Raw genomic sequence first — 26,084 nt, 5'->3', positions numbered from 1 at the left:
ACATGTGATCACCTACTAGACTCGTTACACGAGTACTCGCTAACTCCGTTGTACAAAACGAGTCGAGCCTTCGAGAGTTTTTTTTTTTTCTAGTCGACGCGAAGCTCTCGACTGTTGGAAGTCGCAGCGTGTAAATTAGTCCCGGTTACTCTGGAAGGATGTTTTCCGTTTCTTCGTGTTTCGCTTCTCCCCTCTCTTTTTTTCTTTTTTACTCAGTTTTCCTACTTATTAGTCCGTTATTATTTCTGTTTGTCTAAATTTTCCATTCTTTCCTTTTTTTTTTTGGCTTTTTCTGTTTTTCTCTGCGTTTCTCCCGCTCCCGCTTGTCTCTTTCACTTTCTATCTATTATCTATTCTTTAACTTTATTTCTTTTAACGAGTCGTCGAAGGACAGGTTCCTAATAATCGTATACAATGCAGCTCGCTCGGCGCTTAATCCACGAAACTCACGTCGAGACTCACGTTCGAACTACGAGACTCCTTCCGGGCCGACCACTCGTCGAAATTTAAAAATCGTGTAGCGCGCTTAATCGCGCTTCCGTCGAAACACGCGCACCGTACACGCTCCTCCCCACTCCTCCTGTGCCCGTCGAGCTCTTGCTCTCGTATCACGGCACACTCGCTGCGTGTCGTTGTTTATACGCGAGCCCGTGCAATAGATAAAAGAGCCGAACGTTTTCACGGGGGTCGGGGGTGGCTTGACACAATCCCCGCATCAACCTTTGCCGAAGAGACCCAAGAAGATCGGTTTCGAGGGATATTTCCTCAACGAGGTGATCGATAACCTCCGGAACGAGGCAAGCTCGAGTCCATACGACTATCTGTTTATCGTCTCGCAACCGAATAATATCGAATATTATTGGCATATCTCGTTGCAACGTACTGAAAGCTAAATGTTTCCTTCTTTCCTCTGTCTTTCCCCTCCTGTGTTCGCGATGTATATTAATTTCGTGTTTCCGAGATTACCTGTCATCTCGATGAGAAAACGAAGAAGCAGCAGATAATACGGCGTTAGACGAAGAAGAAAAAGAAGAAGTCAAAGAAGAAGACGAAGAGGAAGAAATAACGCTGAGAGAAAGGAGCGACGGCTGCGCAAGCGCATTCTTCGTTTATTATAATTATATTTTCCCCAACGGCGAAAAAGCTGCGATTACAAGATTCTTCACTCGCTTAATCTCGTTCCCTCTATCTTTCTTCGATTTACTTGCCCTCTCTCTTTCTCTCTCACTCACTCTCTCTCGACTCTCGTTCTCTCGACCCTTCCTACCGCACGCGTCAGTTTCGCATTTTCTCTCTCTCTCTCTCTCTCTCTCTCTCTCTCTCTCTTTTCTCTTTTGTATCTTTAGTTCGCTTTAGTCGTAATACAAAATACTCGCTTAAAGTTTCTCCACGTCTTTTTTGCGCGCATGATCACACGTAATAAATCACATTATCATAATATGTTAATATTCACAATTATACAAATAGAGATGTATACACAACGAGGTACAGAATTCCAGAAAGAAAAAAAAAAAAAAGAAGAAGTGACACCCGCTCGCTGACGAGAATTCACGGTCTTCTGTTCGATCGGCCCGCTCATTGCCACAAATAACAATTTTCCACGCGAAACATATTACCATTCGTTCAAGCGTACGCCTTTCACTCGCCACTGCAACGTGTAATGTAATTTATCGATACATCTAAAACACACACCGTGTTCGTTTTTTATTTTTTTTTATTTTTTTTTATTTTTTTTTTTTATTTTTTTTACGTACAAGAAGAAACGTCAATGATCGACAAACGTTAAATCGTGGGTAAAACATGAGAGCACGGTCGCGTGTCTGTATAAAATCCCTAAAAATACTATTATACCCTACCATGAATTGTGTTGGATGACAATAGTGACTATGCGATGGTGACTGTTGGATCGTTTTCCATTTTCGAGTGTCGATCTCTGGCTAGCGCCGCGAGACGCGTGGAACGATTCGTCCACCCTTTGTGTAACAGCTTCCGAGCCCGCTATCCACTTCCTTCTCTTCCCTCTCTTGCTAGAGCTACTGTTGCTCTCGACGGCTCGTTGAAAATTAAACAACCAGGCTGTTTCCAGGGGAAATCGTCCGTCTCGGTGGACGTGAAGCGATTCGCTCTCACGGCGAGTAGCACGAACATCGAGTCGGTTGGCCGAAATCGGTTCGGTTTCTTTTCAGTTAGGCCTCGAGGCGGTCCGGCTGTTCCGTACGATACCTCGTGAAAAGCGAATTTCTTACGGAATGCATTGTGTTTGCCCCTCTTCATCCTACGCCCCTTCCATCCTCGCTCTATCATACACCCTGTGCGTGTTGCAATCGAATCTCTCTGCTCTCGCTTTTCCTCTCCTCGTCGAGATTCCTTGGCTGGCGTGTAATCTCTGATTTCATCTCTCATTACCCTTCTTGCCTTCTCCCGCTCTTGAATCACGTCGAAATCAAGACGCGCGTACCACGTACGTAACGTGTGATTCGTGGGTTGCGTGTTAGCAGACGGCAGAATGCTGTTATTTCCTTTTTTTTTTCAATATTTCCTTGAGCGTGTGTGTTCGTGTTGTCCGGTATGTGCATGTGTAAATTGACGTAATCTTACGTTGTTGTCTTTCGGACTTGATCGGCGTGCACCGGACTCGTGTCGCTGTTAAGAGCGCGTCGCGTACCGCGTCTTGTTCTTTACTTCGTTGGCGGTATAATAATCACTTATCCGATCGCCCCGTTCGCGTTGGACTTTGGCTGCTTCTCAGGAGCATATTCTCCTCGCAGGTATATGCTTATTACGTTCGCGTTAATTCGTATATATGTGTGTGATTCTTTTTATTTTTTATTTTTTATTTTTTTTTTTTTTTTCTATGTGTACGTGCATATTCGTAAAAGATGAAATTAGAGACACGGAGAAGGACGGACGCTCCTTAATACGCTGTGCGCCCTCTGTGATACTTTTTCTTTGTTTTCTTTGATATTGTTCTTTGTTTTATTTAACTCGTTGCACGATTTTTACAAGTCTTTAAATGCCAAAGGTCACTTTTTTAAAAATATAGGTATCTCTCTTCCACCTCTTCGCTCGTTTCTCTGCTTACTTCGATTTCATCTGTCTCTTTTCAACACTCTCTCTTCTCCTTTTCTTTCAATTTTTGCCTCTCAAGTTTTCCCTTCTTCTCTCTCTCTCTCTCTCTCTCTCTCACTCCCTCTCTTTCGCTCGTATACTCACACAGAAAAGCTAACCAAAGTACCCTTAGCACTTAACCTAACCACCTTCCCCGTCGCTATTTACTGAAATCTCTCCTAAAGGTGTAATTTCCTAAAAATAACGTTAGTTGTTTAATCAGTTCGTTTCTTAATGCATCGAATTGCCTAGATGCCCCATATTTTTCAGCACGTTCTTCCCGTCCTTTCGCTTTCTTCTTTTTCTGCGACACCTGTTCGTCCCCGCGATCGGTAAAAATCGAACGCGTCGGATCAAACTTAAACGAAGAGCCTTCGTTTTCATTCTCTGTCCTCGCCTGTTTTCTTTCCAAAATTTTATCCCTTAGCCCTTATCCCTAGATCTTATCTATTTACGTCGCTCTTTCTTTCATTTCTTACATCATAGGATCGCGTCTGTTTCTCTTTCCTCTCCTCGTTCGATCGCCTTCAGCCCCGACACTCATCTATTCACGCTGGCTCTCTGTCACTCACAGTTTTCCTCGTTTTCACTTCAAAGTCCTGCAATTTACAGAGTTTACTATACAACATGACTGAAAATATCTTAGACCACACAGCTAATACAATTACGAATGGTGTCTGCGTTTCCCTCTCCTTCCCTTTCTTTCTTAATTCTCGTTCTCTTTTGCGAACCACTCGGTATTCGTACGTATTCTCCTTTTCCTTCTTTTCACCGTTTCACCATCTTCTTACGTATTACACACTATATACTGCCTACTATTCACCTCGGTCATACTGTACGCGAGTATCATAAAACACTTATGTCCACTTATCGTACCTCGTACAACGATACAGCATCTTCTAAAATCCTTAGAGTTTCTCTTAGGTACTTACATCTCTATCTATGTATATCCACCTATCTATATTTATAGATTTTTTTTTATTCATTTATATATAATAACTCTTTTAAATCCCCCCCTTCCCTCCCGCCCGTCCCCAGTTCACCCCGATCTTTCGTCCCCCCCCCCCCCGTCTCTCTCTCTCGTTCCGACTTTCCTCTCTTTGTCGATCTATTTATCTGCCTATCTAAGATGTCTATCTAACGATCTAGCTATCCATCTATCTATCTAAACTTCTAACTACCATTTATTAGTGTCCGTTTAAGGTGTCCGCTTTTTCACGTTTGTGTCGCTTCTCTCCTTTAATTACACCTGGCGTCGTCCCCGTCTCCGTTTTCTAGTTTTCCATGTCCCGACTCCCTTTTCACCCCATTGCACACGCTTGTCACACGGGTCGTTCGAGTTTTAAACGAACGCGGACCTTCTCGTTAGCAGTGCGATCGTTCGTTACGCATATAACGTTAATGTACGTGTATTTTATATCTACAGTGTTTCGTTGGTCGCCGGGATGGAAACGCGCGAAAACGCTGGTCGCGATCGCGAGGGCCGATCGTTGTGACTCGATCGATTCTGTTCCCTGCCCCAGTTTCTTTTCTTTCTTTTTTTTTCCTCTGCTCTTCGCGATTGGCGCGTAGAAGCGAAGAAGCCTACCGAAGAGAGAAGATTGCAAGAGTCGCTTCGAGATTTTCCGATCTCGTGGAGCTGCTCGTTTGGTCGCCGGGGGTTGCGAACGATCCGAACGGATTCGACGGGTCCGTCTAACGCCTGTAACGAGAGGAACGTCGTGACCGAGCGACGAGCACCGTTTTTTCGTATTCCTCGTTCTCGCCACTCTCTCTCTCTCTCTCACTCTCTCTCTTTCACTCTCTCTCTCTTTCTTTCACTCTCTCTCTCTCTCTCGTCTTACCGGAGACAAAGAAATAAAGAAAAACTGTGTATCGAGAAAAAAGAACGGTCGGGACGTCCTCTGTGTCGGGGCGCCGCGCGATACTTCGTAATATATGGCTATCAAAAAGACATCTGGCTTCTTCTCGTTTATCTTCGTTTTTTTTTTTTATCCTAAGTCCTTGTAAATGCTGCATATATATATATATATATATTTACTTTATTTATAATTATCCGTGAACATGGTAACAAATAATGAAACACTGACAAAAATTGCACAATATACAAACTTAGTGTTCGGTTCTCTCTCTCTCTCTCTCTCTCTCTCTCTCTCTCTCTCTCTCTCCCTCACATGCACACTCTATCTCGTTTTCTCTTTACTTTTATTTCTTTATGCTTTCTGCCTGTGTTGGATCCGTCTGTGTCTTTCTCTCTCTCTCTCTCTCTCTCTCTCTCTCTCTCTCTCTCTCTCTCTCTCTCTCTCTCGCACACACGACCTATCACACACATGCACACATACACTCTTTCTTTCTTTCTCTCGCTACTTTTTCTTCATTTCTCTCTCTCTCATCCCTTCCCTACATGTGTATGTTTTCTTTGAAAACATCCATCCCCCGTCCCATTCCCTTGTAAAAGCCACGAAATCGATTTTGGAACACATTCTCGCGGGGAAAAAGAAATATGGTCACTCAAGCGCACGCACCTCCTCGACGCACTCACGCAAATTGACGCAAGGGAATAAGGAAAAAGAAAAACATCATAGAGAAAAGAAGTAATACACAGGTGTCACAGACATCGAATAACGCGCAAACGTACATACACCAGCCACACGCGCGCAAATCGCGTCGATGCTCTCTTAATGTCAGTCAGGCTTACTTGGTAGGTACGGTATCGTTACGTTCTACGTGCGTTATCAGTAAATTTATTTGGCCACTGAACATTTAAAATTTAGTTTCTGTTTTTTTTTCTTTTTCTTTTTAATTATTCTTTCCCTCTAAATCCTCATTTCGCCCGCCAGCTCGGCCGCTCTTTGCGCCGTTTCGCGCTCTCAGGTAAGATTAGTCTTCTTAAGCGGTAAACACCTCTCCCCCCACGTTCTGCTTCTCTCTCTCTCTCTCTCTCTCTCTCTCTCTCGCTCTCTCTCTCATTCCATATTTCGTATTTAACCGTTTTACATTATTATCCTATTTTCTTTTTTAATTTTTCTTTTTTTTTTTTTAATCGCTTTTACTACTCTATTTTGTTCACCATCCGTTTGATGAGCGATCTACGATCCTTTCGTTCGTTCAGTCCATGGATACAACTCACGACTTGAATTTCGGGTTTAACCAAGTTGCGTTATCCCGTTTCGTCGCTGACGTTTTTTTTTTTTTTTCCATTTCTTTCTCTTTTTTCATTCATTCATTTTTCGTTACGCCCGTCTAGTTTCTCTTTCCCATTTTGTTTCTCGTTTCTTCTTTTCGCGTTCCCATTTATTTACCCCTCCACTGCGTCGTTCCCCTGCGCGATTCTCGTTTTCGCACGTCCGCACGGAAATCGATGATCAGCGAGACAACGGTGCACATCGGAACGGAAGTTCGTAGCCCGGGTTCCCGAGACACACGCATGGTCGAGGTGAATTGCGAGTCTGCCACGTCGTCTGCCTCCCCGGGGTTTTCAGCGCGTACGAGAGGGGATGGCGTGCTCGGCGGGCCAGTCTGACGCGTGGAAACGGTTCTAGAGCTTTGTGCGGAATGTTGCCCGTTTATACTTTGTATAATCCCTTATGTATAACAATATATTGTTTCGGTGAGTAAGACGAGAATATTAAAAAATATATATATATTCATTTATTTCTGTTGAGCCTCCGACAAGAATCTTGCCCGCCGCGCCGGGGACGCGTCGCCACCCCTGCCCGTGCGTCGCGCGGTATATACGCGTGAAAAGAAACAAGAAAACGTCACCTAGAAAGCAATCGTACAAAAGTACAAAGTCAGATTCCGTATATATCTTTTTATTCCTTTTTTTTTTTTTTTCTCTTTGTCCACTTATTTTCGTTAAAAACCATAGGACGCGCGCCACTACGAAAGAAGCTCCGTTCGGTCCGAATTCTTTTTTAAGGAAAAAAGTATCCTCGGCATCGGTCCGAGGTTCAAGAGTCGTACGGCGTTATGCTCTTTCTTCCTTAAAAATCACCCGTGAATGTTCTCGATGGTCGTAAAACGGTCGAATCTACAGTGTTTTCCTTTTTCCTTTTTCACTTTTCTTTCCGTACTCGTCCGTCGTACGTACGTGTATGTGTGGTATCGTTCGCACGAGTTTCCCCGGTGAAAACGAGGCGAACGGCAAGAGGGTGGAGGGACGGCGGATCGAGTTAGTCGAGTTGGAAGTGGTGCCTCGCGATATAATTCGCACTGTAAATTCGGGATTAGCGCGCGGCACGGGTAAACTTTGCCTCCGTCGAAACTGGCCGAAATCACGTATTCAATTACGGCTCGTCCTCTCTCACCGTGGCCTCGTCCGCCGCCCCCTTACAACAGACCCTCGTGTGACACGGTTCCGCGTTCCACCGGGTCGCGAATACAATTTCGATTATTGCCACCCGTCGAAGGATCCAAGCTCAAAAGCGTCGTGCACGTTTTCCCACCCACGAGCCGCCCATTCATCGGGTTACGGAGACAGAGAAGGACAGTGCGCGTGTATACGTGCGATGTGCAATATGTTCTCACGTGTACACGTGTAAGAAAGAAGAAGAGAGGGGGGAAATGAAGGAGTGAAGGAAATAACGTTTTGGCACCGACAGACAGCGTTATTATTGTCCTCGCGAATCGGGTTTCCTTGACTTTCGTTCGAATCCAAACGCGACGCCTTTGAAACTGATCGAGTCGGATCGGTGTGTCTCGCCAACTGTGTCTGTTACATAGTTTCATCGGGTTTCTCTTACTGTTACTCTCTTCGTTACGTGTTTCTTTTTGTTGCTGAATCATTCGCCTCTTTCTCTCTCTCTCTCTCTCCTGCGTCAGTCGCGTGTTTCGGTTTTGTGAAATTCGACCGTTTTACGGAAGGCAGACGATCATGCAGGAATTCACGCGCGAGTGGAATGTGCAACGTTGTCGCCGGGCGATCTTTCCAATTCATGCACGTCCTCCACGCCGATGCTGAGGCGGCCGTACGCGTAGGCAACTCGACAACTCCGACGGTATTCGCGCTGATCTTAGAATTTAATGAATTGGCAGTGATTAACATCTCGAGACGAGACTCGTCGCTCGTTGTCACCCGACTGTTCGTCCCCCGTAGGCTTCGTCTAATCGCATCAACGACGAACGCAGTCGTTCGCGTCTGATCGTTGTCTGCTCATCTGTCTCTAGTGCCAGCGTGTCTCGCGTAGAAAATACCATCGGAGCTTCTCTCCTTATCTCCTGCTCCTCGCCTTTCGAACGAACTGCCTCGAACAACCGAGGGAGGGGAACGTTCACGTTTTTTCCCTCCCCCGACTGCAATTTCCAATCGCAGTCGTCGATCCGTCAAGTATCTTCGTCTCGTCGTCTCGACGACGCGGTTGTAAAATCGTTCGTCGTTCGTCGATCGACGTTTGCCCTCCATCCGCAGAACGATCGCCGTCGTTAAGTGGCCGTTCTTCACCGATCGTCTCGCTCATCATCGATTGCCCACTTCCAGTGGCTATTAAAGTACTCCCGCGGAGTCTCTTGCGATCTTGCGTTACCGCACACGACGAAAACCGTGGCGAAATCGAGGGCCGTGGGTCGCGGTCGATCGCCGACGATCGAGCACATACTGCACATACGTGTCAGGATCGTCGTCAGGTGTTTGTGGAAGAAACGCGATCACGAGGAGGCCGTGTCGCTTGACGACTTGGGGGATCCTCGGGAAGGAAGGAGCTCCGTCTGCCGGTCCTGGACTGTTCCGCGTGTTGTGGACCGTTCGCGGTGACGATCGATTACACGTGTCTCTTCATGTGGAGGGCTAGGTGATCGCTGCGAGAGAAGCATCGGTCGCAGTGCCTGCACTTGAACGGCTTCGCGCCGGTGTGCTTGCGGTAGTGGCGCGTCAGCTCGTCGGAACGCGCGAATCGCCACTCGCAACCCTCCCAGCTGCACTTGTACGGCTTCTCTCCTGCAATGAAATCCAACCGACAGATTAGTCGAGAATTACCATGGTTCGGCGAAATTTTTTTCATCTTCCGGGAATCTTTTAACTCGTTGCTTTAAACAAGCATGACAGAGTCGTGCATCGAAAGACAATTTGGCAGTTAAATCCTTCTTTTAGTGGAGATACTAAGGATTAATTGTTTCCACTCAAGATCGAGTAGTTTGTGATTAGAAAATTAGAAAATTAATATTTGTAATTGGGAAGATTTACAGTTGAAGGATTAATTTGCAACGTTTTTTTCTATCTGAAATAGAATCACATAAACTTCTTAGTGGAAAGCTATAATTACAGGCGAATGAAAACGTCCATTAAATTCATTTTGATCAAAAATTGAAGTTCTGTGTTATCGAAAGGCATCTACTTTTATCATTTTATTCAACTTGGAACATTAGAGACGTTGGGATTTCTTGAATTTTTGTCGTTTAATTCTAATATTCATTCGTTCGATAAAATGAAGGAAAGTCGTTTCTCATGGTTTCATCCTTTGAAACGGATTTTAAGGGATTGTTGTAAAGGAAAGACTTCAATCTTTCAAACGATGGCTACGAGAAAAATTTTTTAAAGTTTTCACACGAGTTTGATCTTTTACAATTATCGAGAAAAAAGCTGTTTGTCTTCCCACTCGCTACATGATGTAAAATCACCTTCGACTGTCAAAATGGAGGTTTCGCGCGTTGAAATGAGATCAAGCGGATCGTTGCATGATCTCTTTTCGCAAAGTTACGTCAGTTTAAATCATCGACAATTTTTATTTGTATTTCAATCAGATATATAGATAAATAGGTGTGTTTAAACCCGTAACGCGGTCAATGTTTTAATAACCTTCACATGTATTAGTTTTCACAATTTCCCGACATTCGACGACAATACAATGAACGTGTGCACGGCGAAAAGGGCTTCGCCGTACCCTCCACGCTGGTTCTCCCTTGGAAATTACAAAACCGAGTCAAATATGTATATAAAATACCGCGTACAAAACGCTGCACGGTTGGTGGGTCGCCGATAAAGCGACGGACGACCGAAGGAGGCGTCTGGTAGCACGTGTGCCGCGACAAGGATCGTGGAACGGCTGTGACATTATTAACGCGTAAATAATCTATTCGGTAATATAGAAAGAGGCTGGCGTTGATGAGACCGCGTTACGCGACGGAAAATACAGACACGCCACCTGTGGCGCTTTGCCGGTGCGCTTAACGAACTGCGTTAGGATTTTAATAAAAAGAGGGAGATGAAAATTCAAAAAGAGATTAATAGAACGTTGAAGAAGCTAAAGTGTAACTCACGCGCGAGTGATTGTAATTACATTAATGGATTTAATTTCGACTGCGCCGCGCTCGCGTAGCGTCCCGATCGGAATGGAGGTGTCATATTCTTTCAAAATGGAGAGAGCGTCGTGGAGAGGCTGAAGAAAGTCTGAAAGACCTTAGAGCCTGCTATTAAAGGTTGAAAAACTTGGGCGGGCTTTGTCTTGCTGGATTTAGCGAAGCGCAGTTTGAAAGGGAGCTGGAGAAGATTGAAGGGACTCCTTCGGGCGGCTTCGATGATTCTCGTTAAAGTTTCAGGAAGGAGGGGGAGGGGGGCGATTTATCGCTGCCCTTTTCAGAAAAGTGGCAGAATCGAAAGCGAGGTTTTTGACCTACAGGCTTCTCGTCGTGTTTCTCTAATCAGGACGAAATGTAGATACACGCTGCTCCTTCGTAAAAAAAAAACGAAGATAAAGGGGAAACGCGCGTAATGGCGGCCGCCCGTTATATAAAACGATATAAACGGGCGTATAAAACCGCGGTGTAAAACGTTTGACATCTACGCCGCGGGCGACTCTGAACTTAATGAATTAAAAAAAAAAAAAAAACGGGAGAGAAAGAGAACAGACAGAGGGTTTGGACAAGGAAGGAAATACGAGAGGGAGGGTGGAGGGCCTTTAACGTAGCCCGACATTCGCGTGATGTGACGTTTTTATTGTCGCGTGCTTGTTTGCGCGCGGCTGGCAACGTTTCGCGTGTAATTTAAACGCGGTAATGCCGTGGTCGTGAATACGCGATCTTAAAAAAATTCACGCCACTGGAATATTGTTCCCCTTCGTCCGCCTCGTGTCGCATCGGTTGAATTGTCCAGGGAAATTCAACGCATATCATTAACATGTGTGTCTTACATTACAAACTAGACGCGGAGATACATAGCTTTCACGGAATAATTCATCGAGCATTTCTTTCCCCTCACGAAAAAAGAAAGACTCGAATAAAGCAAAGAAAGTCGCAGTGTTTCGCTGATACAAAATGAATTCTCTATGAATCCTCTCGTCACAGCACAGAGAAGTGAACCTCTCCCTCTCTACGAACCTCGCAACCGCTTTACAAACCCAGGGATCTACCTTACAACGCGGAAATACGAGCACCCTACTTCATTCAATTCCAGGAACACGCTTCGACCGAGCAGCTTTAAACGCACGCAACCCCTCGTCGTATCGAGCTGCAGCTCGCGTACACATCCGCGGCATCCACCGGTGAAGCCATTCGTTACGATTTCCTTACTATTCCGCCGCCACGTTCCACGGGCGGGATCAATTCTTGCTAACGAATTCGCGAGGAGAAACTTCTTCTCGATGTTCCCGCGCGCCAGCAGGAGGACAGGCCAGAGTTACGGCTGACGTTTACTCGACATTGACGCGCGACGGGGTTGGAAAAATGTTCTCGTCTCGAAGTTGTTCCGCGACGAGATTCGCTTTTTCCCCAAATTCCATTCCAACGAGAAGACAACAACGACGACAAATTCGGCGGCAATGCATAAGCAAATCCGATTCCTCCGCCCCTCGTGTCACGTTAGCTGGGGGGGTTGGCTTTGACAGAGATAGCCGCGACTTCTTACGTGGGAAAATACGACGCTCTCACGTACGCTCGTGCTTCCTGCCGAGACGAAGGACGAGCGTCGCTTCCTCGACACTTCGCGCGACTAGAAATTGCCACTGCCAGCCGGCTAAGACGATGAGAATTCCGTGAACGATAGGCATAAACTGTGTTCGGCGACGGCGGAGGAAAGTGGAAGAACGAACGATATATTCGCGAAGCTGCCGCGAATACGTTACCGACGCTTGAGTGGCGGGAAGAAAAATTGGTGACTGCCAACAGAGTACCCATGGAAGAGTGGATTTGCATGGAGAATACGTGCAACCTGTGTCTCGCGCTTCCGCGTTTCAGCAACGGTGACGTGACTCGTGTCGAGTTTTCTATTGGTTTTCGAGCGTATCGATGAAAGTGTCATTCTTGGTTCAAACTCGCAGCGTCACGTTGAACGAAGTAGAAACTGTTCGGGAAATAGCGTATTGTCGTTTATGGACTTCTTAATTTTATAATCGTGTCCGATCGAATCCGGAGTCAGGGTGTTAACGAAATTTCAAAATTTATGTTTTACAAAACGCGTGTACAGTATATCGTCAACGTTCAAACACTTTCGCGAGCCAGTACAGACGCAGGATATTTTATAAAAATTGGAAATTTACGTTAAACGAAATTGCAAAAGACGATGGTATAGCACTTTCCCGAGCACGGCTAGAGAATATCAATGGATCGGCAAAGAAGTCGAACGTTTCGCAGAAAAGCATCCGCCTATAATGTAGCTCTTTCCTCGGTGCGAGCGTAATACGTAGCTGCGTTTCCGAAGAGACAGAGCGGCGGAGTAAAGCTATGAAAAACTATCTCGTATTTTATGCGAAAAATACCGTACCATTTCGCAAAATTACGTCATGCGATAAAATTTTAAACGTAATCGTCGACTTATTGATTCATGACTTTGCAATAGCAATTTTTTGTACTTATGCTTTCGAGCATGCCTTCTTCTTTTCTCTCTGTCTCTTTCTGTCTGCTCTGCGAAACAACGAAACGTCATAATCATAATCCCATTAGCCTCTCATCATTATAACCCTCTAGCCGTATCTACACCCTCCAACTTTATCTCTGTACACCGATCCCCTATCTCTATCTGTGCACTCTCATTATCAGGACATTAGTCCCTCTCGATCAATAATGTACCTTCCACCTTTCCCTCGTTCCACCGTCGGATCACCCCCTTCCTCGCAGTCACCCCTGATCTAAAATCCGGCCGCAAACGGAGGTACAGTAAAAATCAACGGGACCATTACACGTGCAATTAAACGAACCAAAAAAAAAAAGAAAAAAAAAGTGAAAGAAAGAGGGAAAAACAAACAGACAGACAGAAAGAGAGAGAGAGAGAGAGAGTGTGTGTGTGTGTGTACGCGCGAGAAAGAGAAATGAAAAAAAGGCAGGAGGGAAAAAGCTGGAAAAAATCAACGAACGACGTGTCGCGTGCGTGCATAGGCCCCATCGAAAAGGCAAATTGAATTTCGAGTAACCATGGTGACTGCGTAACGGTGGCGAACGACCACAGCCAGTGTGTGCGTCGCTCGCTCGCTCGCGCGTATGTTACGCGTGGAACGGAAGCGTGCGCGGGTCAGTCAACTTGGACGCGTGTAAGTGTCGGCGGCGCGGTATTCGTGTGCGTGCGTGTTACCGACGGAGACGCGCGCCAGGTGGACGGGGGGAGGAGGGAAGGGGGGGTGGAACGATGTGTAGGTGCATCGTGCATTGCGCATTTTATCGCCGCATAATGGCCTCCCGGCGGTTCGTTACCACCTACGTAATAAAGCCATATTAAACAGGACGGCTTAAAGTGTTAACCTGCTCTACCCCGTCGACGTCGCGCCCCGTTTCCAGCCCGTTTCCAGCCCGTAACGAACGTTGCTAAACGACGCGATACGTCAGCTCTGCGCAACCCCCTGTCCCAAACCGCCACCTTTGTTCCGTACGAATATCAGCCGCCTGTTTATCTCCTTCGTCGACGTGCGTGCACAGTTTGGCAGATAGGGTAATTTCTTCCTGCTCTGGAGAAGGGGCGCTGTGGTGAAGGGAGGGGAAGGAGAAGGGTAATTGTTGCCTCGTGGTCCCTTGGATCTCACAGAGAACTAGAATCATGATTTCTGCTGACTCGAAAATCCTACCACGTGTAAAACGTTTGTAGACTAACGTCAACTTGGAGAAGAAAATCGAATCTGATTGGCTGCAGCCAGCTACCAATTTTCCTATAAAATTGACCGACAAAGAAACAATCTCGCTTTCGAGAAACTACGCCAGTCACTCTTGAAGATAAAACCAAACTCAACCCTAAACTAAACTAAACTAAACTGTGGGTCTTGACTCATTTCAGCGCGGCTGCATTACACTGATTTATAACGCAGACACACTACAGCGAGTCGTGTTCAATCATCTCTCACGTGGAACGCGACTCGACAATTTCGTCAATAATAAGCCGAAACGACAGCCGCGGTCCACGTTTGGACATGTCCGAGTAAAGTTCGAATAAAGTTCGCTCGATATTCCTCGAAGCGATTTTATAATATAGAACCGCGAGCTGTTCCCCACGGGGAACAAAATTGCCGGACGTGCATGCCGTTCCGTTCGCCGCCCTGACTGCGTTTTATGCGCGTTCTCCATAAATTTCCCGCAGACATTCCATGCAGACGAATACCTGGTACGAATAGAACGGGGTACTAAATAGAGAAAGAGGAAGATCGAGGACAGTGGCGAAACTGGCGAAAGTCAGAAGTGGCTGGTTTCACGTATTACCCCCGATGACGTTCGTCCCGTTCGCCGTGGAAACGATTTTTCTACGTCCTTCCCTCCATCTGACGTTCCTCGAGAGGTCTGAGTGGGTCGGTATTGCGTCGATATGTCAGACTGTCCCTGGCAATGTGTGTTCGTCGTCTTTGCATTTTATTAAGTCCGTCGTCGGCGACGATGTATAGGCTACCTTCCGTCATGTCGCCGAGGGATAGGACAACCGGAATTTATGACCAAGGATTCCATCCCCTTCTCTCTCTCTCTCTCTCTCTCTCTCTCTCTCTCTTTCACTCACTCGGTCTATTTCTTTTCTGTTCTCCGACCTTTACATCCGAGCACGTTCCGCGCGAGAAACGTTTCGACGAGAGAAACGCGTCTAATACCAAAAGACGTTCCGTGGATCCGCATGACAGATCGATGGACGAGGAAACCTCTTTTTCTTTCTTCTCGTCTTCGGTGAGCGCGCCTGCACACACCATCGAGAGATTCCGAGAGACGAGAATTCGCCAGGTCGGTGGAAGTAAAATTTTTTACAGTTTCGACATGCTAGAGATTCTGGCCGGCCAACGTTGGATATTCCAGACGTTGGACCAGTGACGATATCTTCGCGAGGAGGGGATCGATCAGGAATCTGGGAATAACTTTATGCACGTTTCACCTAGAAGAGGAGAATTTTTCCTCTGACAGCATTGAAATTCTTTCGTGCGCGGTACGTTGCAGGAGAACGACTCGAGAATGGCGGAAAATATTTATTTACATTTGCACAGGTGTATTTCAATAAATACTCGTGGCTGTTACTTCGTATCTCGTTACTTGCGCTTTTCTCGGAGTCTGCGATTTTTCGCGAGTTTCGATCGTACCGGAAATCGGCGGCACAAAGTTTGTAACGTGGAAATTTTTACGAAGCTCTCCGTTTTGATTTCGTACTAAATCGTTGCTAGTGACGTAAAAGCAGAAGGTAAATAGTTCAACGCAGGAGAGACGCGTTTCCTTTGTTGCTCGCGCCAATGAAAAAAATTACGGTGAAATTTTTTCGAGCGAATATTTCCTGAAATTACCTGTCGGCGGAGATGAAGTTTTAATTAACCCCGGGATGCGTGTGTATCCTCCATTAAAAGTCTATCATTTTCCTTTATTAAAACTACAACAAACCGACAGACTCCGGCGATACGTCTGGCGAAAAACGCGTTTCGAGAAAAAAATTTAATTTCTTTCGCCCGGGCGGGAACACTTCAATTTCCAATGAGGAAAAAATCGAGGATTAGCGTTCGAAACAATCTTGATCCGTTCCGGTTGCGCGGAAGTCCATGGAAGTAGGGATCGGGATTTTCATGATTTTTCTTTCGAAATCAGAAATGTCGCGGACCCGTGAAACTCGCCTCTGCGAGGAACTGCATGCTTTCACAAAGCGAGACATGATTTTCCACAGCTCCACGAACGTTTAACCCCCGCCGCGCGTATTAACACGCGCGAGAAGATTGTGAAAATTACTCGGCACGGAGAACTGTCTCGTTAGATTTAACCTCTTTCAGAGATTGTCCGCGACAAAAATTCGATAAAGCAAAGCCGGCTGATCGTTCGGAGCAGGAAGGGTGAATCGCGGGGCAAAAAGGGGACGGAGGAGGGGGAAAATAGAAAAGAAGAATTCGAGCAAAATATTACGGAACCGCGCGAAAAATTTCCAGTCCGCGTAACAAAGGGGGAAACTTCGCGAGCCACAAAAGAAGATTCTACATTGTTCTACGAGAGCCATTGTAGCGGACAGCGCAGTGTACCTCTTTTCCTCGTTTTCTCTTTTCTTTTCTTTTTTTTTTTTTTTTTTATTTTCCCGCATTTAGCTGGTTGTAAAGGACACCGTCCCCTCTGTTACGAGGGCGTGACAATTTTACAACCGGCGAACGCCGTCGGGTTTCCATTGGCATTTCTCGAAGGCAAAGTTCGAAGGCGCCCCTCGAACTGTAATAAATTTCCCCACTGATCCAGGAATATCGGCGAACACCTAACGAATAATGGAACGAACGAATCCTCCCACGGACTCCTTTCCCAAGGATTAATAAAACTCGTCACGGAATACAGGAACACGCTCTTGCCCGAAATTGCAAGAGAGCATCTCGTAGAGTCTGCTTGATAGATCGTTCGCGGTGGTGTCGAATTTTATGTCTCCCACGATACGATGTCTTATATTTTTTTTCCCCTTCTTTACTGCCGCCAATTCCATGTGAGAAACGAGCCTGTCAGGCAGCCTGCCCTTAAACAGGGAAGGGTCGAGGAAAGAATTTTGCAAGGGGATCTCTCTCGGACTGGCAAGCCGTTGCTTTTCCGGGAGGGACAAATTTTGCAACGGGGCGACGCGATGCCGCGCGCGGCGCTCGTACATCGAAATAGGGCGAGGCGCGATAGAAATGAAAAATGAAACGGGATTTCCCCGTAAAGAAATATCGTGCATCACGGGGAGAGAAGCGATTGCGAGGTGTTTGTTTCGAGGAAGGCCGCGGCGTTTACTTCGGAAACGGCCACGCTTCCACGCGGGTATAAAAATGTTCCGCCCTTTGGTGGGCGTGTGCCATGTAGGAAAGAAACCTTGGATAAAATCCGTTGTTTCCTGGAAGTGGGCGGAGGAAGGGAGAAGTTCATTGCCGTGAAAAACTAACCTCCGCGCTGGACTTTTACTCACCGGAGCGTCTACACGGAGTTTCTGACCGTGGATCTGACGCCGTGCTGTCGCCTCGCGAGGATTAACTTTGTAATTTCGTGAAAAACCGGCTGTCTTCGGAATTTCGTCAGCAGGATTTACGCTGGAGATGGCAAATAACTCGTAGAGGGGCAACGTTTCCAAAGGAGGATTTCTCTGCGAGTATGGCGTGTCTGAGCGTACATGAGATATTCTACTTGGGTTTCGCAGACAATCTTACCGCTAGGAAACCTCGCAAAGAAACCAAAAAAAAAAAAAAAAAAAAAAAAATGGCATCCTCTTTATGTGAAATGGTTATTCGCGCTTTCGAGAAAAGTTATTAAATTTATTAAATAAATTATTCTCACACAGTGTGTCTGACTATAACGAGGCCGTATCACTGGCAATAGTCCCTGAATAAAACACATGAGAATACCTCGAGATTCGAATTTTCCAAAGAGAGCTAGAAATACATACATACGTGCGACTGACCATAGAGAGACTCACTCCCGAAACATGGCGACTCAATTGTCCGGAAGGTTAAACTGCCTCAATTAACTAGAGAGGTAGAGAGAGTCTCCATCACGCAAGAGATCTCGCGTGAAACGTCGTACGCGTAAAAGTTCGTCGAGTGTCGAGGAGAGTTGTAACGGAAAGTTGAAACGGTCGATCGCTGAAGATCGATGACAGGGCGCGCGGTTTACCCTGGCAGTGTGCGACGGAGTGCGCGCGTACACTCGGGTTCTTGGCTGCTTGTTTCCGGCGGTATCGACTACTAGGCTAGAGATAGCACGTTCCTCGTATTGTGAACTGCGGTTTCGCTGTCAACTGTAGCGAGAACTTTGACGACGTTTCCAATTGTTTGCGGTGGCAGGGTCCTGGGGATCGGCGGCGGCGGAGGCGGGCGAGGCACGGAGGCGGCTTCTAACTTCCCTGCGTGTTTCGAACGTATTTCGAACAGTGCCCGAGGTGCGAATCAATATGTACGTACACGCGGAGATCGCACACCACGTGTGTGTGTGTTTGTGTGTGTGTGGAAACCTGTGCACAAACGCGTGCACGCGAGACAAAGCAAGAGAGGACGACGAACACATCCTCGTTCGTGCAAGTATTGTATTAGAATACACCCTGGCTTTGTACGAGACAAGATAATTGGTTTAAGTTGTCAGGGAAACGATTAATCGATCAGAATTTCGCATTCGTGCGAGATAATAACTGATGAATTTGCAAAGGCCACTTACTACAGGGCTGTGCTTTGTAAGAATGATTTCGCGATAATCTTTGTAATTTTCGACAAGATCAAGCGGGAGAAAATTAAAAATAATTTTGTGACAATCAAGGTTAAATGTTCTTTCTCTCCATTTCTTGATCATCCCCTTTAGTTTATCAATTCGAGTGAACAACTCTTTTTTATCTTAAGAATCTTAATTTTCTGCCAACAAGATTCCTCGACATTTCCCCAAGATAACGAGACGGTAATCGTTCAAAGTTTCGATCATTTCCTAACACGCGGTTTGATGTTTATGTCACTTTCCGCGAATGTCCCAAAACTTTCGAGATATAATCCGCAGCCCGGCAAACTTTCAATCTTGTAAATAATACAATGATCAGGAAGATTAATCCGGGAATAATACAGGAACTGTTGATGAAGAACCTTAAGTATTTACCGATTGGCCTGGTTACGGATGCGCGCGCGCGTCGGAACGCGAATAATCGAACAGTGAATTAATGAGAGAGCGAGCATCGTTTTAGGAATTGATGCGCGACAAAAGCATCGGGGTTTAAGAGTTTCCAGCCGCTTTGCCGCGGCCAGGAAGTTAGACAGCTTAGCGTTAAACACTTGAAGGAGAAGCTATGGAGTTGTTTATAGTCTTAGCCGATCAGAACCGCCCCGGGCAAGACACACACACACATAGGCTCTCTTGAGTCAGGTACGGGTTAAATCGCACTTTACGCGATGTTCGCCAAAGACTCGAGATTCGGCAAGCTGCTAATTAGTTTGTGCAAACTATCTGTTTCTATCGAGGAGTCCGTCTTCCGGAAAATCGCCCCTCGAAAGTTCCTATTAATTCCTACAGCGCTTGAAATATAATACCATTGAATCATTTGAATCAGCTAGAATCTATCACGCAGAAGTTCATAAAACAACTTGCAAAGAATTATGGCCATCGTGTTGGCCAAACGTAGCGGCATCTCACACTAAATCGTACTGTGATTGGTTTAAAAAAGAAAAAGTAATGTTTTTTACACTTGAATGTGGACATTAATCAATATGGTATCAATACTAATCTCCTTCTCTTTTGTCCTCTACATTTGTTCAAAATATTCCCCTCTTCATTATCTGTGTCTGGGGATAATTCATCTAATTTGTCGAATGTGTGAAATGGGTCTTTTTCCATCTTGTTTCCAGTTTCAGAAAATTCCTGTCCATTGACATCCGAACAGAAATAACACAATTCGTCTGTGTTACCTATTTTTTTTGACAACCTCATATTTTTTGAATGCCTTTTTAGGATAAACATTCGCCACGGAATAATACGCTAAATACAAAATATACAAAATTTACATCAAAGTAAATTGCGAATTTGCTTCCCTCTTTCTTCAAGTTTGCGCTTACAACTTGAAATCCAAAGGAAACACTTTATAACTGGTAAATTGCTCGGCAAATTGCATGATAAATTGCAAAGTAACTGAAACAATTCAACTTTATTCTATCATTCGAACGAAGAACGAAGCGACGATCGATTCTCGCCAAAGACCAATCGCCAAACGGAGGGAAAATATGCGAGGCGATTCGAGTTCTACGTCGAAACGCACGAAACAGACGCGTCCAATCGCGCAGATACAGCCGCTTGGGGGCAGAAACGCGCAAATGGCGAGAGAAAGGGATGAAAGAGCAAAACTCGACCGAGCTCGGTTTCTCCGGTCATTATTTACAAATCGTATTGCGAACTGCAACGCGCCGCGGCCAAAAACTCTCGACAATAACGCGCGACCATTCCTCACGGATCGATGCGCGGAGAAATTTTGGATAATACCGAAAGGTGGGAACGAAGATTTATTCGAAAGCGGAAAAGCGGGATTTCCCCGCGTTTCCCCAAGTGGCCATTCATATTGCAGAAAGAAAACTTCTGCGAGCACCTTGAATGACGTAATGTTGCTCTGGGAGGCACGCGGCTGAAAATTATTGGGTTAAAATCGATCGGCTTGATTGCAGAGGGACGCCTTGATTATTCTAGAGGATCGAGCGGGTATTTTAAGCGCGCCTAACGCGATTTCCGTAATGTTTGGTCGATATTTCATTGGATGAAACTTGCAAATTGTTGAAATTCCTTCTTTATAATAAAAATATATTTATTAAAATAGCAAAAGGTAGGGCACTCGCGTATGGAGTGGAAATGACGAATATATATAATATGATTAAATACAATTTAAGAATAAAACGAATATAGAATTTTAGATATGCGACACGTGGTGACTGTTCTACGGCTCGAATGAAACTAAAAAGAAAATAAAAAACGTGAAGTCACACCATACAATGTCGCGCCCCCTCCTAAATTGTGTTATTCGCCATCGCTCCAACACCAATAAGCATAAACACCGCACATATCCCATTCATCCTATATCGGTGTCCTCCAACACAAATAGCTCGTACAGATCAGATAATCGAGTTGTTTGTTGCTCTGCGTTGCGAAATATTTCGCCAAAAGTTTCAGGAAAGAGAGTAAAACGCGTAAGAACGATTGAAAAATCTTGAATCCATTACGCCGTTTGAATCGGAGCACAGAGGAGAACACACGCGGCCGATTAAATTCCGCAGAATCAGAATCCTTTCAAACGAGAGCCAGAAACGGACAACCGCGGCGTTCAAGAGCGGAGCGAGCCTGAAAATGGCTGGCGAACTTGATTTTCAAATCCCAGGCCCGATAACGCAATAACTCGCCCCGCGCTGTTTGTTTTCAAAGAGAATCGGCGGGGAACGCGTTCTCGGCCCCTCTCGCGAGCTCGATAAATTATCAGGCCGGTGCTTTCCTTATTTTTTGCGCCGGGGAACAATGGCCGGCCGACTCGACGCGAAATTTGAAAGGTTTCAATACATCCCCCGCGGTGAATGCAAAGAGGAAACGCACCGATAATGCGCAGAACGGCCTCTTCCGAATGGCGGGAAACGCATCGCGAGCAGCCACACGCTACGATAAATAATTTCCCACGACCTCGCGCGTGTGTGTGTATCAGTCGCCGGTTCCTACAGTCTTCGATTTTTTTCCTCCCATCCTTCGTTTGATTTAAGCCCGTTGCTTCGCCATCTATTTCTAAGGCGTGAATTATCGCACCCCGGCTGACCTATTTGTGGCTCTTGCCCCTCTTGCTATGTGATATTATTCGCTCGAACGACAATGGATGCGTTCCTTTGAACGATATCCGCGATCGAACCGAAGAAAAATCTGCTTCCCCCCCCCCCCCCCCTCTGTCCACCACTTCCGTAGTCGAGCTTGTTCCTACGATCTCGTAATTAAAAGATCGGTATGGACGATCGAAGAAACCGACGAGATGATATCGATCGACTGAATCCTCGCAAATGATTCGCGTGAACGCGAACGATGACGTCGTGAAAATTCCGTCTTTATCAGAGTTTATAAAAAAGAATATATAAAAAATTGAGCCACACGGTTAGAGATATAGAGTATGTGTATGTTTCTAATTTTTCTGTATGTGTGTGTTTCTAATTTTTCTTCCTCCACGGACTCGACGCAAGAACGTTCGATCAATGACGAACAAATCCACGGGATAACGAATCTGTCGATCCTTAATTTTCCAAATATATTGACATTCCATTAACGAGCACTAAGGGAACGATTGCGAAAAGTTTCCAGCGAAACGATTGGACTCCGTGGAGGGATCAAAGTCCTGTCCACAGCTCGAGACGCGAGAACAATGGTGTTTGGAATGGAATTCCGGAACAGAAAGTCTCTGTAATTGGAAATCTCTCTCTTTCTCCCCTCTTCTTTCCCTTCTTCTTCGGGCTTCTTCTTCCCTCCCCTTTCGTCTTCTTCTTTTCCCTGTTCTTTTATCGCCGCTATCGCTGCCCCCGGGTTTCTCGGTGCGCGCGTACAATCGCCGGGGGACTGTCGGGCCATCGGATCGATAGTTCCCCGATTCCCACGAGGAAATCGTATAGAAAGGCTTTGCCGGCGTAAAAACGAAGAAATCACTGAAACGCGATATTGACGGGCAAAGTGGATAAACAAGAAACAAATCCTGTTTCCTCAAAAATGTTTAACGCTCTCTCCTGTGGCAATGCCTCTCGCTCGAACAACTCGTGCCCCGTTAAACGCCTCGGAAAAATCCATCTCGGCTTCTCTATGCAATCGACGTGCGCGCCCGTTCCCATTTTGCCAGCCCGAATGAAACAAATACACTTCCTCGCAACTGGGAAAATCCAACGTCTTTTTTTTTTTTCTTCCATCCGACGAAATCATATTTATTTCATCAACGACGAGGGAAATCGCTGTTTGAGAAGGTCGATGCCTCGCAGAGAGAAGAGTAGACTATAACCCCCCCAACGCCGCGGTTGATCTCATCAACTTGGCTTCGCTGTTTAGAGTTAACGTCTTATCGGCTCGTTAGAAGGGAATTAACAGGACCCTGGACGATGGCTTTGACTGTTAAATCGTCTAATCGGATCGATTCGTCGTTAAGACGAGAATCTTGAGACGCAGCGAGCGTAGAACGAGAGAGGGAGGTGAAAGAGAGAGAGAGAGAGAGAGAGAGGAGTTCGTAAGGAGAGCTGGGTCAGGGATGAACGACCTCCTCTGCTGGCCTGGCGGATATCTACATGCCGAAAGATCCTCGAAAGGAAAGTTCGCCGATGGAATTCGTAACGAACCTTCATGTTGACTCGGCCACACGATCGCCCGGACTTTGTGATTCGACGATTCGCCTCGTTTTGCGTCCCGGTCCTCGCGAACGCTCCTTCCAAGCCGGCAGTAATTAGATTCGCCAACCAAGATCAAAGTATACCGGTATTTCCATCTCTGGAAGAAAGTTCCTTCGCGGACTTTTCTTCGCCTGCCCGCCAGCCTTCGGCCAACTTTTTCGTTTGCGTCTCTTGCCAACCCTCTCTCTTTCCTTCTCCCTCTCTCTCTCTCTTCTTTTCCTCGCCTGCTCTCGTCTTTTCGAATTCGTTGCAATCGAGGAACGCACTACCGAAGAGAAGGGAAGGGTAAGAATCGCGTGTGTCTCGCGTCTGGAACCCCTGGAGCTTGATCGATTCGGTGAAATGTAGAGAAGTTAGGTAATTAATGATATATCAATGCAAGAAGTATATAGAAAAATACTTTTTCGTAGAGAGTAAAGAGTTACCTGTCAGTTTGTTATTTTTACACTAAACTTTCTATTCCTCTTTTATTGTGATGGATAAACTACGGATATTTACAGGACACGTTCAAATATATAATCGCATAAATTTGTATAAAACTCCGTCTTTCGAGAAAGTCGCACTATATATGACAGCACAATTATGGCTCGTTCGAAAAGTAATTTCGTTTTTCTTTTTTTTTTTTTTTTAGGAAAATCAGCGACAATTTTTTTACAGTATACAAATATTTTTAATCATATATTGACCATTTTGCTACCTTTCTGGTACCAGCGAATGAAACGAAAAAAACTGCTACAAAACGAAATTACTTTCCGAACAATTCAATAGAAAATCTTCGAGGAACCTGTAGCAGACGAACTAGCAAACGCGGCGGGACACCGAAAACTGGTTGCTCGAAAAGGAAACAATATCGGATTGGATTAAGCGAAACCCGGCGAATGTCGAAGCGATACGCGAGTCCGCGGGGCGAACGATTAACCGGAAAATCCCGGGGATCCGTCACCGGGAACATCCGTCACCGGGAAACCAATTACGATGGAGGTAATAGCTGGCTAGGGGGGGAAGGAGGAGGCAGGACACACGCGTGGCATCCTTTTCAGCCCGTTCTACTCGCGAGCAGCGTTTTCAGCGAAATAAACGTTTTCTCTGTTCGGCCGTGCGGCGATACGTGACGCAGACGTCGTCTGGTGCAGCGCGTTCCAAGCACCAAGGGGGATCCTTGCGTCAGGACGAATTCATAACAGAGTCATAATTGCGGGACGGGACCCGCAGTATGCATAATCCCGTAGTTAGCAGTTCTGCTTAACGATCCGCGAGAAGCAATCCCGACGTACCTGCCACGCTGCAGGATGAAGGCGTCCCAGCAAACCTCTCTCTCATTGCCTATCCTCTCACCCACTGTCTACATCCTCGTCCCTTTTATCACTCTTTCTTCCCTCTCTCTTTCTCTCCCTTCGGTCTGTCCCTTTTACCCGTCCGCTCCCTTTTCTCTACTTTATGCTAGCATCTCCATTCTTTCTTCTTTTTCTCTTCATTTATCACGTTGATTCATCGAAAATATTACTCGGACAGGTAAATCAGATTTTCAAATTCAGATTTGTAAATCCCAAATTGCCAGTCGTTTCGTGAAAACGTGACTTTTGGAATTTTATGCCGACGAGTAAAACATGCCTCCCTGGCTCGTTCAAAGTCAACGTCACGCAGATGTGACAAGAGGAATATACCTAGTTTCCGCATGGAAAATTCCTCGACCTCTGTTGTGTGCCGTCCTCGTCTACTTTTGTTACTGTTTCTCTGTAATTCTCCCCCACCGCCGTAGGTATTCTCTCTGTCGTAGGTATTCGCTTCTCCAGGAATACTCCCGCTAGCTTATCCTCCCTAATACACAGGCTGAAATTACACATCTGCGCGCTTTCCTGTAGTCACGTGTGCAACGTGTGTAGAGATGCAGATGTGCACACGCGGACAGGTAAATAAACACATATATGAAAGCGGCAGTACGCGCACGTGTAACTATTCACGTGAGTAAATATATGTGGACACGTATACACGCTTAATCACCTGTACGTACAATATTACGGGTGGAGGGGCGAGGGGGGACGAGGCGGCCGCGTGCGCCTCGCGGCGGAACACGCCGGAATCCGATGTAACGATGGAACGGATTTCCAGATAAATTTATGAAAGACACGATGCATGCGAAATGAATCGCCTGGTTAAATATTTGACGGCCAGGTCAAATGTGTATTTTATCGTGGGAAGGATTTACGTCGAATCGAATTCGATCAATTTCAACCTACCATTTCGGGGCGAATTACATTTTGAAATCAGCAACACGGTAATTTCAGTGGAATTTTGGAACGGGACACGTTTGCTAAATTCGTTACACGTTGTCGAGTTTATCGGGCGCGGGAAGAAGCGAAGCGTAAGTAGAATACGGACCGAACTGGTCAGACCAACTACCACTGGACTCTCGAGTCTATCGCAACTTAACAAGTTTATACCACTGGGGTATGATAAGGTGTAATATACAGCAAAGAGCGTAACTGTACTATTAACAATTAAAAATTGTCGATAATTTCGGTCTCATTTTGAAGTCGTGTAAAGTCTCTGTTTTAACAACCGTCAGTTCGTCTTTCTTCAAAGATGATGAATTGTAAAAATGCGTGCGAAAACATTAAACTATTTTTTTCGTAACTAGATTCGCCATTATTTTGAACACTGAAGTTTCTGCAACTTTTACAAAACCTGCACGATATTTTTTGCTATTTCATTGAACGTTCAATATTAGAGTTCAACATGAAAAAATCCTAATTCTAATGTTCCAAG

The 26,084-nt window shown here is 45.7% G+C and overlaps 1 protein-coding gene across 2 annotated transcripts in view; it reads right to left on the bottom strand.

The window, feature by feature from the left end:
* Positions 1-246: 246 nt before the first annotated feature.
* The window catches only part of LOC122538503 (Krueppel-like factor 6), a 304,082-nt gene continuing 278,244 nt past the window's right edge, over positions 247-26,084 (bottom strand). For both annotated transcript variants that reach the window (XM_043672645.1, XM_043672646.1), the window contains exon 7: positions 247-9,043. In XM_043672645.1, the coding sequence (XP_043528580.1) occupies positions 8,868-9,043 (176 nt within the window). In that variant the 3' untranslated portion in view covers positions 247-8,867. The remainder of the gene's footprint in view (positions 9,044-26,084) is intronic.

Source organism: Frieseomelitta varia, unplaced genomic scaffold (assembly GCF_011392965.1).
Source record: "Frieseomelitta varia isolate USP_RPSP 00005682 unplaced genomic scaffold, Fvar_1.2 scaffold_165, whole genome shotgun sequence".
Classification (NCBI taxonomy): domain Eukaryota; kingdom Metazoa; phylum Arthropoda; class Insecta; order Hymenoptera; family Apidae; genus Frieseomelitta; species Frieseomelitta varia.
Note: the sequence above shows the minus strand (reverse complement) of the source record. Positions and strands in the feature narration are given on the sequence as shown.